We start from the raw sequence: 15698 nt of genomic DNA, 5'->3' as shown, positions 1-15698 counted from the left end.
TTAAAAAAATAGGTAATTTTCAATTTTTTAGTTTCCATTTATGAGTTTTGACTATTTATACTTAATACCAGAGATCAGTTAGTTCAATTTTGGCAAGTGTTTTCTCAAGACAGTTTTTTGAAAATTATCAAAAATTGTTACAATATATGTTTCTTAGAAATCTTGAAAAATGTTTTAACTTTTGTGTTTTTGGAAATGCATTAAAGTTTTGATCCGTCGCTGGTATATTTTTATCAGCAGACGATAATATATTATGCTTAAGAACTTTTCACTTGGATCTAAAAACCATCTGAAATTTCATTTCTACAATTAACCAAAGTAACAATTAGCAGTAACAAAATATTTTATTCACAAAATCAAATCCTCAGAATAAAAAACATTCCGAATTTTCATGTTTAATTATTAACGCGTCAAACGAGCGTTTTAGGCAACAGTGTAGAATTTTCCCCACGCCTCAGATCTGGGGGAAAAGCCAATAGCAGTCGTGACGGAAATTCGTTGGACTACGTTGACTGTAAAAACCATCACATTGTATCCATTTGATAACATACACGTCAGTGATGGGCAGTAATAGTTAGCGCGTTCACGTACAAGGGTAGAGAGACGCGTAGTAGCTGATTGCCATCGAGGTACTGCAAGTCGTTTACCATCACTTCTGATAAACGGTGTTGTCAGCACGATTGCTTATCTTCTTTCGGCACATTTTACAGTTGCGTTCGTCAGTTGAGCTTAAGAAAAAATTAATCGGTGAAGTGACAGTTGCAACAATCGTTCTCGCTTATTACGTTCATTAATTGCATATACCAAAAGAAGAGAGATTTTCAAGCGTTAAGTGACATTGACAGTTTCTACGAGTATATTGAGTCGCGAACCGATTTGTTTTCTTTCGCAGACAAGAGGAAACTCAAAATGGCAGACGACAAAAATGATGATACGCCGGAGCGGAATTCGGAAAGTAAATTGGATCCAGCCGAGGAGAGATCACGCTATTTCAAAAAACTGGAAAAATGGCTCCAGGAGGCGTACGCCTGGCAGAGTGTCGCGGCGATGTTTCCTTATTACGTGATGTCGGGACACGTTGCAAATTCGACACCCGGTATGAAAAAGCGCGAGTCACTTTGAAAAATGACAATAAACCTTTGAAGAATGACAACGTCGAAAATTATAGAATGATCATCTCCATTTGAAAAGTTTACAGAAAGTTTCATCAAGCTTATATTATACGGAATATATAATGCATGAATAAAGATATTATGCGCATAAAATAAAAGTAGAGAAATGAGTTTATACAGAATTGATATTAAAGTTAAAAATTGTTATTAAAAGATTACAGTAGAAACATAAAACAATTTAAAAGAATAAAGTATACGTAGTATGATGACGTTGTTTGAGATATCAGCTTTCCTAGATTTAATAATAGCGTTTATGCATGTCTATATCATAATTAATATCATGATTACTACTATATTTAATTAATGTTACAATAATCAGAGTAATTTTAGCTAAAAATCATCGAGATAATGCTCTACGATTAGGCTGCACCTCACGAGAAAGGCGTGATTTCAGCTCCAGCACCTTTCCAATCAAATGAAGTACCGACAGTGCCGACTAGGCAAGGAGTAGTGATCGGAAATGCAGAGGCACAGAACGAAGCAATCAGACAAAGGAGACCTCAGGAACAACCGACAGGACCTTTCCAACCTCCAGGAGCTGAAGGTCAGAATCTCTCAATCTCACTTGAAACGTTACATTAGGTCGTTGTATGTAAAACATCGATTTTAATTATCTATCTTTCGAATTATATTTATCGACTTCAGGTTACGAGTACCGTATTCCTCCGATCTGGAAAAGGTTTGTCGCCGAATTCATAGATTCAACAATGCTGTTTCTCTTGAAATTCTCCATCACCTTCATCGCAATTGACGTCTTCGACTTCATGTATGTATGCACGATCATTGTGGCATAATAGATTATGTAATAGAAACACATAAGTTTTTTAAATTTAACTAAGAGGGAGAAAGACAGAGAGGATTTCCTTTGTGCGATTAAATTTGAGTCAAGTGTTCAAGAACTGCGTTTCCATTTGGTCAGAAATTTTTTCTTTCCCTCTTTTCTATTTAAGATTTTGTATTTTGTATTTTAATCATTATTCTTCTCTTTCTTCGCAACATTTGTGGTTATTTTCTAGGTGCTTTATAATTAGATAAAATTTTCATAGTTACTATACACTGTTTCAGAGACATTGACGATTTAGATTTGTTACAAACAAATCTGCGTATCGATTATAAGATGGCTCTGGAGATGACTTATGGGATTTTGGTTTTAGAAGTGATACATCGTGTGATAGTTTGTATTTTCGAGGTAAAGCGAACCTTAAAGACTCCGTAAACGGATTGTCGAATCAAAGAAACTTTTGCAAAATCTAATTGCACAAACGAGAATCAATTTGTTTCGTAAAATCATTTCAGGCCTTCTGGCTTCAACATGGCGTGTATGGTTTTATCGGAGGTGCCACTCCCGGTAAATACGTGATGGGTTTACGGGTGGTGCAATGTCGAAGTATAACTCCCGTGGAACGTCCCAACGAACCGGACATTGTTCTGGTGAGCCCTGGAACTGATTTGGGCCTACCGTTGGCACTGGGCCGATCGGTGATGAAGAACTTTGTGCTGGCGTTCCTCTTTCCGATTTGCTTCTCGCTTTTCTTCTTTAGGTTCAATAGGACTGGCTACGATTTAATTTGTAATTCTGTTGTCGTGGAGGATCCTTACAGAAATTCGAACAACAACCGAATACACCAGCAGTAATCCGTTGGACGAATACTGCATGAAATTCTGTGATGTGTATATAACGACTGTCTGTGCTTCTAGTATCTACGTATGCGTGCGGGTCCATGCGTGTGTATGATGTGTATATACGTGTAAAAAAATATAAATAAATAAATAAATAAATAAATAAATAACGTTGCGGCTAGAAGCCGTTCCTGCAAATTTTCTTTTGGTTCAAGTACAGATTACGTGTCTAGTTGTGCAAGCTGTTGCGAGATTCAGAAATCTTTAATATTATTTCATCGTTGGCAGCAATAAATTAGAATACGTAAAGTTTTAATAAGTTTTAAAACGTACTCTCACGATATGTAAATCTATTTCTACTCATTTCTGTTCCATTGTATAATACAATACGTTCCCTTCTCTCCTACTTCAACTAGGCTAAAGAGACCCAACTTATCTCACTTCTCTACATCATCTTTTTAATCCAATGAAAAATCAGTCCTAACATAGGCGCGAAATTAAAACTCAAAACTAACGCAACGTGAAAAAAGTGCAATTCTAGCTAAGATTTTGAAAAATATGAAAGGGCATGGAACAATATTTGAAGCTTTAATAAAAACTATTTTAATAAAAGCCCGATTTGATCAACTCCAAAAGTTACAGTGACTGAAAGATCCTAACCTTTGTTCTTCATATGCATCGTGGAAACACCTGCAAGTACGCCAACTGCTCTCGGAAATCGGTGGCGCCGTCTGCGGCGTTCCTCATGACTTCATTTCCTAGTCACGACGTCATTTCCCAGTTAAACGTGGCCGCCTCGCAGCAAGGAGTGGCATCCAAGCGAGCGTCGCGAGCTGTCAAGCTGTCGGCCCTGAATTGTCCGAGGGAGAGCTAGCGGAGCCTTTAATCAGCCGGCGCAGCTGATCGCTTAAATGACTCGGCGTGGCGGCCGTTGAGCGCGTTGACGAGTACCCGTGTTGTTATCGAAACCGCTGGTTTCAGGACTGCCAAGAACCCGTTCAGGCGATTCGAGCAAAACATGTCGTCCTCGGGCGATTTCGGCAACCCGTTGCGCAAGTTCAAGCTCGTCTTCCTGGGCGAGCAGAGCGGTGAGTGTTCCAACGAGTGCGCGAACGTTTCGCAAAAATGGGTCGATTTCCGGGATGGGGACTCGCTACCGCGAGGTCCGGGTCCTTCGACCAGCAGGCCCGGTCGGGGCGACAACCCTTGCCGACGTCGGCTGATAGCCTTCTAGGTTATGGATCAATATTCCCCACCGCCACGATGACACGGCGTCGCCGTGTTAACTGCGCTCCTCTTGCTCGCGCGTTTAGCACTTAAATGCACTATTTCGTCTTTTATGCTCCTTTTCTTGGAAGGAACATTCTGGCAATTGCATTCGTTGTTAGTGCAAAGCAGATGCCGGGTGTTTAAGATGGCCCTCTTGTGGACGGGCGATTATAGAATTCTTTTCTAGTTAAATGCACAGCCACTTTTTGTTGTAATGTAATAGTAACGAAGTTCAATGTAAGAATAGATCTTGCTAACGCGTCAATTTTTCATGGGAAATTACAATATGACGTGGATATAACTTTAATTGAAATAAAATTTTAGAACTTTGGAATTTTTTAAATTTGGAATTGGTTAAAATTCAGGCCAAGTTTGACAAGAACTTATTAAAAAAGCAAATTCGTTAAATAAATGAGATTAAAATTTAGGCTAAGGTTTTGACAAAAGCTTATTAAAGAAGCCAATTATTTAAATAAATATGGCATGTAATTTTGTATTGCAGTCGGGAAGACATCACTTATTACACGGTTTATGTATGACAGCTTTGACAACACATACCAGGTATGTAGAGTTTTATTTGTTAATTATTAATTGCTGAATAAGTGAGATTTTTTGTTGTTGATGTTGCCTGGTATAAATTATCTGCATCACTTTTCATAATGTGCATGTAAGGCTGGTTATGGAAAATTGTTTATTCTGTACATACTATTCTTTAAATACTTTTTTATAAGATAATGAATTAATACCTATCACAGATACATATTTTTAAACTTTTATGTTATAACTTACATGTTTATAAAATTTTATCTAAGTTTGCAAATTTATATTACATTTTTTATTTAACTCTTTAACAGTTAACAAATTTTTTTAACAGATTGTGTTTTTATTTCAATGTTGTTTCATTCTTGCGGAATATTCCGGAAGTCGGTAGAATTGTATTGGGAATATTAGCTTTCATAAAAACAATATACTTTTACAAAAGAGACTTTTACGTAAGAGATTATTTTTGATAATTGCTAAAGTTTTACTGTCATTTATTCAGACGACTCGCAGTAATAGTAAAATTGACTCTGAATATTGATAAGTCTTGTATGTAATGGGGGCTATTAGGTTTGCTTGCAAACCGTCATGCAATAGCATGATAAACCTTCACCACTGACATAGTTTCAATAAGAAAAGAACGGTGATTTTATATATTGCATATTTTGCAAATATAATCAATCAAGTTTTTAAATAAAATTATACACAATTTATTTTAATCTAAAATTAACATCTTGATGGACAGTTGAGTATTATAATTTATAATGCCTAGTATAAAAATTTTAAAAGGAATAAAAATATTAAGAAAGGATTAAAAAAGGAATACATATTAAAACTTTTTTATTTATTTTAGTTTAATAAAATATAACTTGTGTGTTTTGTTTCCTTCCATGTGATCATGTTTAAATTATTTCTATATTCCCGATTCTTCCATCAAGTTTTGCACTGCATAATAAATTACATTTACCAAATAAAATGCTTGATTTTTATTCACCCTGCTGTTCCTTTTTTAATGTTGCAATTGCTGTTATCCATACTAGTGTAATCATGAATTTTTAATTCCTATGTTCATCCAATTGTGGTTGCCGAATCTTCGGTGGTTTGTTACACATTTGAATTATTCACCTATTACTTGCACACATTATGGGCCTGGATTTACTTCAATTCCTATCTCGATTAAGCTCTTTAATCGATAATGCAATTGGATTTATTTCTATTATCTAATTCTATTTTGCGTTTGTGGTAACTGTGCTTTTCGCATTACATTTTGTGTTTTTCTTTTCATATTGTTTTATAGAATTTTATATATGTTTAATTTTATTCTAAATATCTTGAAAGTGCAGATAGTGTAAAACGAATGACCTAATGCTAGCAGGAGAGGTAATATAGGGAATCGAGATATTGACTTTTTCTAATCGAAAGAGATAAAAAAATGTATAAGACAGATTTGTAATACTACTAACTTCTCTAAACTATTTATATGCACTTTTATAATATCACATTACATGTATGACGCATTCTTAATAAAATACGCTAATCGTGACATCGCATATGTATATGTATACACGCATGCACGATATTTCTGTTTATCTTATAATCTTTTAAATTTGCATTAATCATCATAAAATATTAAATGTTCTCTTTAATGTAATTGTTTAATTAATTTTACAAGTGTCGAAAAATTTAGCGTTATGCATGAGGTAAGTATAATATAATTAGAGTCAAACATGTTATTCTGTTAGTGTCAATTCTCTCCTAATTACTTACACTATTTATTACAAATTTACCAAGATTTGTTCGATACATTATTCCCTTCTATTTAAGTTACCATTATTCCTCTAGCATTAGAGTGCAATTTTAATGTTTAAGTACAGTTTTAATTTTTCCTTTAATTTTCCTAAATTTTACGCTTCCGGCGTTTTGCGCGACGAGAGAGTTGACTAATTAAATTTTAATGTCATAATGCATCGGTATGTTGCAGGCTACGATAGGTATAGACTTTTTAAGCAAAACCATGTATCTCGAGGACAGAACCGTGAGACTACAGCTGTGGGACACAGCGGGGCAGGAGCGGTTCCGCTCTCTGATACCCAGTTATATCAGAGACTCTACAGTCGCGGTCGTTGTTTACGATATTACCAGTAAGCATCCGGTATATAAGGATACGGTGTTCTAAAAAGAGCTATACGCCAGCAGCCACGAATTGCTTCTCGTATTGTGACACATTTCTAGTGAAATCCAGTGAGGAAAACGTATTTATAGTTTGGAAGAAAAAGGGTCAATGTCCTCATTCGCCATTTCCATCTGCGAAGCTTTTGTCAGAAATAACGAGAGTGATACATTTCAAAATTGCTTAACGTAAATTTCTCTACAAAATGGTTTTTTTTTTTTAATGTATGCTAGTAGCATTTTTAACAATCTTGTCACTTTTAATAACAATTTTGATAGTCAAGAATATTGTTTAGATGGTCAATACTTAGTTCACAGAAAATTCTGGATATTGTGTACTATATTTTCATTGTTGTTACGCATATGACAGTTATTTGGCTGCGAAAAGCGATCGAGACTCTTAATCATCAGGTCGTAAATTTTAAATATTGGTCCTCTTTCTTCCAACGAATATTGCATACAGCTTGAATAAACTTGGCTGCTGGCGAGCGCTTTTACTGGTGCCTGCGATAAGCGGACAATGAAATTAAGATCATGCATTTGTCAGACGCCAACTCGTTTCACCAAACATCCAAGTGGATAGACGATGTGCGGACTGAAAGAGGAAGTGATGTGATAATTATGCTAGTGGGCAATAAAACAGATTTGAGTGATAAGAGGCAAGTTTCGACGGAGGAGGGCGAGCGAAAAGCGAAGGAGCTAAATGTGATGTTCATCGAAACTAGTGCTAAGGCTGGCTACAATGTTAAACAGGTAGAATTTTCCCTTCTTTCTCGCTTTACCTAATTTTTCCCACGAAATTCTCCGAGCAGCGAAAAAGCGAGCAGAGCATTGTCGTTATCATCAATTATCATTTTAGCTGTTTAGAAGAGTGGCGGCGGCCCTGCCGGGTATGGACTCCACCGAAAACAAGCCCCCCGAAGACAGTATCCTTTGCGTAAGATACTTACTGCACGCAATTTGCATGGCACTTGCAGGAACGTTCGCGGAGATCCTTCTCATTTCACCTGTATATAATTTCCATCACTCCCATTATACAATCCCTTGAAAATTACATTCCATTATCCGTGATTTCTTCCTCGTTTCTTCTTCATTACCTTCTCTCGAACTGAAGCGATATGTATCGCGCATAAATCTGTTATTATTCTCTTCTCTTCTCTTTTGCTTTATAATTAATTAGCATTAAACACTGCAACTATCTCAAGTGCTTCTTTTCAGGATATCAGACACGAAATACTCGATATAAATCAACTTGTACACTTCATTTAATAACTTTTTTTAGAATATTAGATCTCAGAGCTGTACTGACATGTTTTCTACAAGTTTTCTCGCATTTTTCTGATCGCTATCTCTTCTGATTTCCCGTTCTTGGTTTCGACTGGGTTTATTTAGCGATCCGTCGGACTTTTCATTTGTTTGCGTTATACTTTTGTGTTTTCCTTAATAAGTTTTTTAATCTGTAGTGCAAGAGGTAGTGCTCAAGGACACACCAATCGAACTGAAAGCCTCGGAGAGCAGTTGTGCATGCTAAATCGTCGTCGGCCTGTACGGTAGCAGGGTATCGAATCGAATCGAATCAAATCGGGAGCGACCTTGGATAAGCTCCGAATAAGGTCCGGATCGCTTTGGACTGTTTCGGAGCGGTTTAGGGTCTTCTCTCGAAAAATAAAAACCAATTTTCAAAGAAAAGTTCTAAGAGACTTGCTTTTTTTACTTGATTTTCCTCGGTGCACATTGTCAGTGAATAATGTTATGCTAATATTATCATACATTATTATTATACATTATATTAGAATATTATTGCGTAATATTCGTAATATTATTAATATGTTATTATTTAATCGAGATCATATTTTCTTTGGAAAACAAGATCGGACAAGCATTCTCTTAGAAATTTCTTCAGAAAATGTATATTATTATTATAATATATTAATAATATTAATAGTATTAATTTATTAATTCTTGCTTTGCTTCGAAATCATTCGAAGAAAGTAACATATAATTCTGTTTCCGTTCGATGCCCTGATTGGTAGATAAGACACTGAGCTAAGTTAATTTATAAGTTATTGACTTAGAATTTTGGAATATATCAGTTGCATTCGGCCTGTGTTTTTCGCGAGATAGCAGAACTCGTGGAAAATCATTCGCACTGAGCAGCAATGATTCTTACTAGAATGAGGAAAAAAATAGTTTCACACAGTAGTTTAAGACTGCTTTTACACAATGACGTGTTTCCGTACATTAGCCGGTCTTAGGGCCATTAACCTTTTCGGTCTTGATATGGCACATAATCACACTCTTGGGCGAAATAATGAAACACTATTAATAGATTGTGAGAAAAGTGAAATTAATCGGCCTTTGAATTCAAGCTATAACAAACCGCATTTTAAAAGTTTTTAAATTATTATTGTGATAATAAATGATGTCCGAAAATTGCAACAAGTTTTAATAAATTTCTATAAAATTAATATTAGCGGCAAATTTTATCAAATTTTATCAAATTTGTAATTATCAAATATGTTTGAAATCGGAAAAAATAATTCGAATTAACAGTAATAATATTATAATTAAAATTATTTAAATAACTATATAATACGCGAGAATTTTTTGAGCCGCTTAATTTAATTATTTTCCAATCAATTAAAAGTGCTTGATATTTTTGAACAATGCTGTATATTTATCACATATAAAAGAAGCAATATTTTTAATTTTATTTTACGTAGTTTTATTTAATTTTTAAAATTTTATTTTTCTTCCAATTGAGAGAGACCATAAATTGGAGCTAGAAGGGTTAATACAGCCTTTATTAAAGTCTCAAGATTCATGTAAGTTTATTTCGCTTGTTAATATCGATTGTTTCATATCGTATATTATTTTTTTACGCATACAATTAGCTATACATTGATAGTTGCTCAAATTCACATTAAACAGATGAACATCGTATAGAAATATTGCATTTTCCGTGTTTTTATTTATTAAAGTTCTCAACAACGAGATATTAATTAATTATCTTACATGTTTGCGATAAATAAAGAAGATAACTGCATTTGCACTTATAAATGTTTAACACAATTTGAATTGATTTGAAGATTATAAATTTTGGAATACGTTGCGTAAATGCAGTCCATGAAATAATTTCAAATTATAAATTATTGAATAATAAATATCAACTCTTCGTGATTAATAATATATAAATCCTCGCTTTATCTGGCATTAAGAAAATAAATACGGCGAAACTCATTGTATTAACTATTGCTGAGCAAACTCTAATATACAGAAATATTAATAATTCGTAGATTTATAGAAAAAGTTAATAAAGAATTAATCTGGCAGGAAAAGAGTATAGGTCGTTCAACAAAAATTTTTCTACGAAACTTGTGGATAATTAATTAGCAGCTATTTTGTTTTACAAACATACTTTAAAAATATATAGTACATAACACTAAACAATCTACATTTCCGGATTTACCCGGACAATGGAAGTATTGCATTTTCTTTCACTGAAATATCATTTTATGTATTTTTATTATTATTTGATGCGTTCATCATGAATTGACGTAAATTTCATTTATAAAAGAAGATGAAAGAATTTTTTGTCATAGATTCAATACATTAAACTAACTTCAAACTGTATATAAAAAAAATCTGATTTCAAATAAGTTAATTGTTTTATAATTTCCTGTTTGACCATTTATGTTATTATATTTTAATTTATGTAAAAAAGCAATTTAAACTAGACTAAAGTAATGAATTTATTTAACCATAACATAAAGGAAGAATTTTGCAAGTATTTTTTATATTAATTTCTTATCCATAGCCTTTGTTTTATATTTTTCCTTATTTCCATCATTTCCATTATCACTTTACATAATTTTTCTTTTAAATCTCAATTTATATTTCTTTACAATTTTTTAAAAATATATTGTAATTAATTTTTTTGCTTCGTTTAACTCACCTATTTTTCATTTTGCCGCTTTTTCTTGAATCTCAAAAGTATAATGAAGCATTATAAAGACAGAGAAATTATTAAATTTACACATATACAGTTATAGAAAAATAATATATTTTTAGTATTTTAATATTTTAATCATTTTAATATTTTTTGATAATTATATAAAATTATATAGCCTTAATTTAAAACAAATATGGAAAGGTATTAAAATTAAACTTAGTAAACGATATAACATTATTTATGAATAATTTAATTTAATATTTTGAGACAAAATTAATTTCTCATCAGATTATAATTTTATTTTAAATGTAATTATATTTAATTAAATTTTGTATTAACTCTGTAATTTATTGTGATTTTATTCCGTTCTGTCGCTCTACTGTGCTTTACAATACTCGTAATAGCTTTAGAATACTCTCCGTCCCGTTTTTGGACTTTTATACGCTTTTCAATTATCACCTTTTTTAGCCTTGATAAGTAACAATTGAAAACGTGATATTATACGGTAATTAAATTAGATCTGTGTCCTCATGAAGGATCATTAATCAAAGTGAAATTGAAAAAGAAAATTAATCACATACAGGCTCGTCTATTTGGCAGCGACAGTTATCGGTAAAATCGATAGCCAAATTACCAAAAGTTTCGATACTAGGATAAAGAAAACTCGTCAGTCAATAATTGTGGTATTATAAGGATTACATTGTATGTACCTTGTCTGCTTTGTAAAAGCTCATTGTAACGTCTTATCGAAGCATCAACACGCATTAAGTTTAAGATCAATAGAATATTTACCAAGTGCAATAATGTATTTACTGATCAATAACATTGCCAAATTGCAAAAGTAGCATCGGCCTATTGATTTAATCTTTGAAAACACGTTTACCTCCTGTTGACGCGAGATAGGACGATAATTCAAGCGAATTAGTTTTCGACACACGATTTAACTAAACTGTATAAATTCAATTTCTGTTTTCTTTAAAGAAAAGGGAACATGGTCTAGTTGCTTTTTCATGAGGAACATCGAGGATGGGAAAAGCGAGCTAAAATTATTAAGAACGCAACGTTTAAAACTTGCACACGCCTTAACACACAAAAGCAGCTGTCGACTTGCAGAATCAATCACCGATGCAGAATGGCTCCGAGTCGGAGGGCGAAAGCGGCTGCATCTGCTAGGGAGGTTCGCCATCGGTACCCCAAGAGAAAGCGAACAGAAAGAGAGAATTGCAGTCAATCTCCCGACACGAATCACCATACCGTTGCGAGACGCTGCTGGCTTCTTCTGACGTCGTTAAGGGAACAGGGACCGTTCGTCGCCGATCTCGGGCCCTAAGTATCGTTTCAAGTGCTACTAGACGAACTCGAGCGATATCTAATACTAGCTACTTGTGTTGTTTTCGGGCCGGCTTCGTGCGAATAAAAAAAGAGATCGCGCCCTCCGTCAGGGGGTATTTCCATGTTTAAGCTTGAAACGATGGTAGCTGTGAAATCCACGTCAAGTCCTCTGCCCTTTCGAGCCCTCTTGAGGGAGTTAATCCTTTCGCGACTAATATTTTACGAAGGAAGAAAATGTCTTTCGCTAAAACGAAATTATGAAACAAGATTATATGTGTCTTATATTAATCAATAATTCCCAGAAAGAGTTTTAGTTGTAATCATAACACATTTATATAATTGTTTAATATATTCTTTAATATATGCATTTTGTTGTATTTTATCAGAGAGCGTTAAAATTAAACATTCAAGTATTGATTTGTAGAACTAGTTATAACAATAATTATATTAACATTATCATAGATTATTTATTATTACTGATTATTAAAAATATATTATTAAATACGTTGAACATTATTAATAACATAAAATTTATTACTGTGATATTGAAAACGTATAGATTGCAGTGCGAAAGGATTAAGGGGACAAATTTTATTATAGTAGTGTTTCTCTCTCTTGATCGCAACCACTTTTCAAGCAGTATCTCTTGGCTTCTGATGAATCTTACATATCACCATATTTACGAGGAGTGTTTTCTAATTCAAGAACCCTTTATCTACAGCGGTGATTTAAGATTTTAAATTATACTTGGACTTTCGGATGTGATAGAACATTCAATTAATATCAATTTTTTACGTTATATTTATTTTAGATTGTAATATATATATATTTTTTTCTTAAATTTAAATCGAGTCCTAAATCTGACTAATCTAAAAATTAATTTTATTAGTGAAGAGAATAGACAATGCGGTAATTTAAAATGCTTTGCATACTTTTTCTTGCAACAATAAATTTTGGAGTAGCGCAGGATAATGTCTTTTGAGTGGCAAAGCTTTTCGATGATCATTTCGGAAAAAATCTCAAGGGCATTAATCGATTAATGATTTATCGATCGCCGTACGAAAAGGGTTAATTATCGTTTGGCCTGCGGTTAGTGGAGATCACTGCTACATCCTTCCAAGTTTAAGCACACACTGTCTCTTCGCTCGGAGATCCTGTATGTAACTAAACGCGCACAAGCACCGAAGCTTGCGGAAGGGTAGTTCGATCGTGTGAGGGAACGCGAAAGAAGAAGAGAAAAAAAAACGGAAAAGGACGCACGTGACTGAAAGTAATCATCATCCACGGTGGAGTTAATTAATTAAGTCGCTACTAAGCTAATTACGATGAGTTTGCGAGTTTCTCAAAGACAGCACGTTTACCGGCGAGGTGTTGTACGTTCGAGGATATTTCTAATGTACCATGTATTACGAATCTTTATAGACGTTTTTCGATATCTCTTGATAATAAGCGACTCTACTTGATAACGAGACTCAAGTCTGTAGCCCGACGGAGGACATGCAAGTACGCACAAACGACCAAACTCACTCACGGTGGTGTTTTTTCTTATTGCAAGCAATTGCCTTCTGAACTGTTCTTGTGATATCCTAAATATCGAATGGCAACTATCCAGTTTCGGAAATATTACATACACGTGACAGTCGTAAACCGTGTCAAAGAGTGTCGGGAAAGTTATTAGTTCACGATAGATTTGACAGTTACATGGGTAATTAAACGGAGATTCTTAAATAATTAATTTAATTACACTTAAAGAGAGAGCTGAAACTAATCGATTAGTTTAGACGCAACTCAATTCGAGATTTAAGGCATTACTTAATGTAAAGTATATATATGTAAATACGAATTATATTTAAATTAGGTTTTCAATGAACTTTACTTACTTTGGTAACTTCTGAAATTATTTAGTTAAATTGAGAGTACTTATGATGTTTGGCCGTTTGTACAAAGAAAGAGATACCTACGTTACGCCAAACACCCGTCGAATGTTTCTCTAGAAGATGATTAATCGAGGCTTGTCGGGAAAATAAATCAATTATTAGCCGTGCTTGACGCAAAATCTCTACAAGCCCTAGCAACGTCTCTAGCCCTTTGCACTCGAATATCGTTTCATCTTTGTGGATAGATTGCATATTATTATTTTTTCATACGTTATATATTTTTTATTTTTAGAGCTTCATCAACTAAACTTCAACTAAATTCAATAAAGTTTTACGTTTACGGTCTTTGCCTTAAGATACATGTATACACACTTTAATGAAAGAAAATTTTATGTTAATGTAAAAAACTTATAATTAAAGTTCATGAAAGAAATTAATCAATTATGTGTGTGACTCTTTTTCTTGAAAAACTTCCGGATGAGTGCGAAGGGATGGATGCTGAATCTGTTTCTCTAGTCAGTCCCAGTATATAACGTGTCGTGTAGCGTTAATTCGACAGTGTCGCACAGCAATATTGAGTATGTACTGCGAGATGATTTTTTTCGAGCACTTTTATAAAGCAGCGCGTTCGAGGGCGGATCGAGCAGGTCTTACAAGTGAATTTTAGAGAAAAATGTAAAGAGGCTAATTACTTTCACGCGAAGCTTCATCATGTGTATGTTAAATTTGTATGTTACTGTGATATTGATTTCTTAGCACAAATATAACATACTGACCCAACGTTCACGAATTAATTAATCACTTCACCATCGAAATTAATTGTCGTATTGACATGTAACGTTACGTTGATTAATTTTCCACTTGCTTCCACTTGTGTATTTTATTGAATTTATCAAATTTTATTTAATAAAATACTATTGACTTGCCATGTTTCACGAAACGAGAACTTTTAAATCAATTTTTAAATCAATCTACGGACGAAAACTTCATTTTTTTGTGGTATAAGCCGCGCTTGAAGTGAAGGGAAGTATTTCATAATTTCTCAACGGCTCCGGAAGGTGAAGAGGTGAAGGTTTTTATTGGATCCGCCCTCGGATGCACTCGTATCTCGTTTATTTTGCAGAGGAAGACGTTTGCCCGCAATAATTCAAGACTGCAATAAATCGGAAAAAGATTTATCACAAAAATATCATTACTTTATCTCAACTATTACATTGTTAAATTCATCAACTTTTGTAAACAGTTGAATAGAAATTCGTAAGAAATAGGATAGCGTGTTCCTCGTGTTTAGCTGAAAAAAAGACAGCGATGTATTCCTCGTGCGATAGAGACCAACAATCAAAGGATCTATAGATCCAAGAAGATTGCGGGCAATGCTCTTCTCGTGATGTAACTAATAAGTAAACCGAAGTATGCCGATCTAGTCGAAATGATCGTCGTGTAGCGGAGAATTGGGCAGCAGCTCAATTGTTCATTAATTAATTCCTATCAACTGACGGTGATTGCTTTTTATGTAATAAACATAATAATCAATTTTTATATGTAATAACAGAAAGTATTAATTATATTTTATTAATTCTTTATTTGTGCAATTTAATGTATTTTGCACGAGAATAGCTTGATATTTTTTAAAATTAACTATTACTTTACAAAATTATGAGATATTAACTAATTACTTCTTTTCGTTAATAGATTAAAGAATTATTTTTGTATTATTGTGCAACGTATTAATTTTCTATTACTTTATATTAATAAGATGTGTGTAGT

The 15698-nt window shown here is 33.6% G+C and overlaps 2 protein-coding genes across 4 annotated transcripts; both read left to right on the top strand.

The window, feature by feature from the left end:
* The first annotated feature begins 467 nt into the window (after positions 1 to 467).
* LOC105279881 (protein FAM8A1) lies at positions 468 to 2990 on the top strand. 2 transcript variants are annotated; one of them, XM_011339979.3, is made up of 6 exons: positions 468 to 629; positions 893 to 1096; positions 1567 to 1716; positions 1818 to 1938; positions 2238 to 2361; positions 2469 to 2990. In XM_011339979.3, the coding sequence occupies exons 2-6, from the start codon at positions 910 to 912 to the stop codon at positions 2805 to 2807; spliced, it is 921 nt and encodes a 306-aa protein (XP_011338281.1). In that variant the 5' UTR covers positions 468 to 629; positions 893 to 909; the 3' UTR covers positions 2808 to 2990. The 2 variants fall into 2 exon arrangements, with proteins under 2 accessions (XP_011338281.1, XP_019887358.1); XM_020031799.2 differs by lacking the exon at positions 468 to 629 and having other exon boundaries at positions 727 to 1096.
* Positions 2991 to 3614: 624 nt separating this feature from the next.
* Positions 3615 to 14711, top strand: LOC105279883 (ras-related protein Rab6). Of its 2 annotated transcripts, none has more exons than XM_011339986.3 (6): positions 3615 to 3880; positions 4564 to 4622; positions 6583 to 6742; positions 7318 to 7523; positions 7630 to 7696; positions 8234 to 10560. In XM_011339986.3, exons 1-6 carry the CDS (start codon positions 3811 to 3813, stop codon positions 8299 to 8301), a joined length of 630 nt encoding a protein of 209 aa, XP_011338288.1. In that variant the 5' UTR covers positions 3615 to 3810; the 3' UTR covers positions 8302 to 10560. The 2 variants fall into 2 exon arrangements, with proteins under 2 accessions (XP_011338288.1, XP_011338287.1); XM_011339985.3 differs by lacking the exon at positions 8234 to 10560 and adding an exon at positions 11822 to 14711 and having other exon boundaries at positions 3616 to 3880.
* The last annotated feature ends 987 nt before the right edge of the window (positions 14712 to 15698 follow it).

The sequence above is a fragment of the Ooceraea biroi genome, chromosome 7 (genome assembly GCF_003672135.1).
Source record: "Ooceraea biroi isolate clonal line C1 chromosome 7, Obir_v5.4, whole genome shotgun sequence".
NCBI classification, from domain to species: domain Eukaryota; kingdom Metazoa; phylum Arthropoda; class Insecta; order Hymenoptera; family Formicidae; genus Ooceraea; species Ooceraea biroi.
Note: the sequence above shows the minus strand (reverse complement) of the source record. Positions and strands in the feature narration are given on the sequence as shown.

Bases quoted from the DNA above. Each gene is read 5' to 3' on its own strand.
- LOC105279881 (XM_011339979.3), top strand. From the start codon at position 910: ATGGCAGACGACAAAAATGATGATACGCCGGAGCGGAATTCGGAAAGT. The intron at 1,097-1,566 runs GTATGAAAAAGC...GCGTGATTTCAG, and splicing joins CGTTGCAAATTCGACACCCG to CTCCAGCACCTTTCCAATCA. The intron at 1,939-2,237 runs GTATGTATGCAC...ACACTGTTTCAG, and splicing joins ATTGACGTCTTCGACTTCAT to AGACATTGACGATTTAGATT.
- LOC105279883 (XM_011339985.3), top strand. From the start codon at position 3,811: ATGTCGTCCTCGGGCGATTTCGGCAACCCGTTGCGCAAGTTCAAGCTC. The intron at 3,881-4,563 runs GTGAGTGTTCCA...TTTGTATTGCAG, and splicing joins CTTCCTGGGCGAGCAGAGCG to TCGGGAAGACATCACTTATT. The intron at 4,623-6,582 runs GTATGTAGAGTT...GGTATGTTGCAG, and splicing joins GCTTTGACAACACATACCAG to GCTACGATAGGTATAGACTT.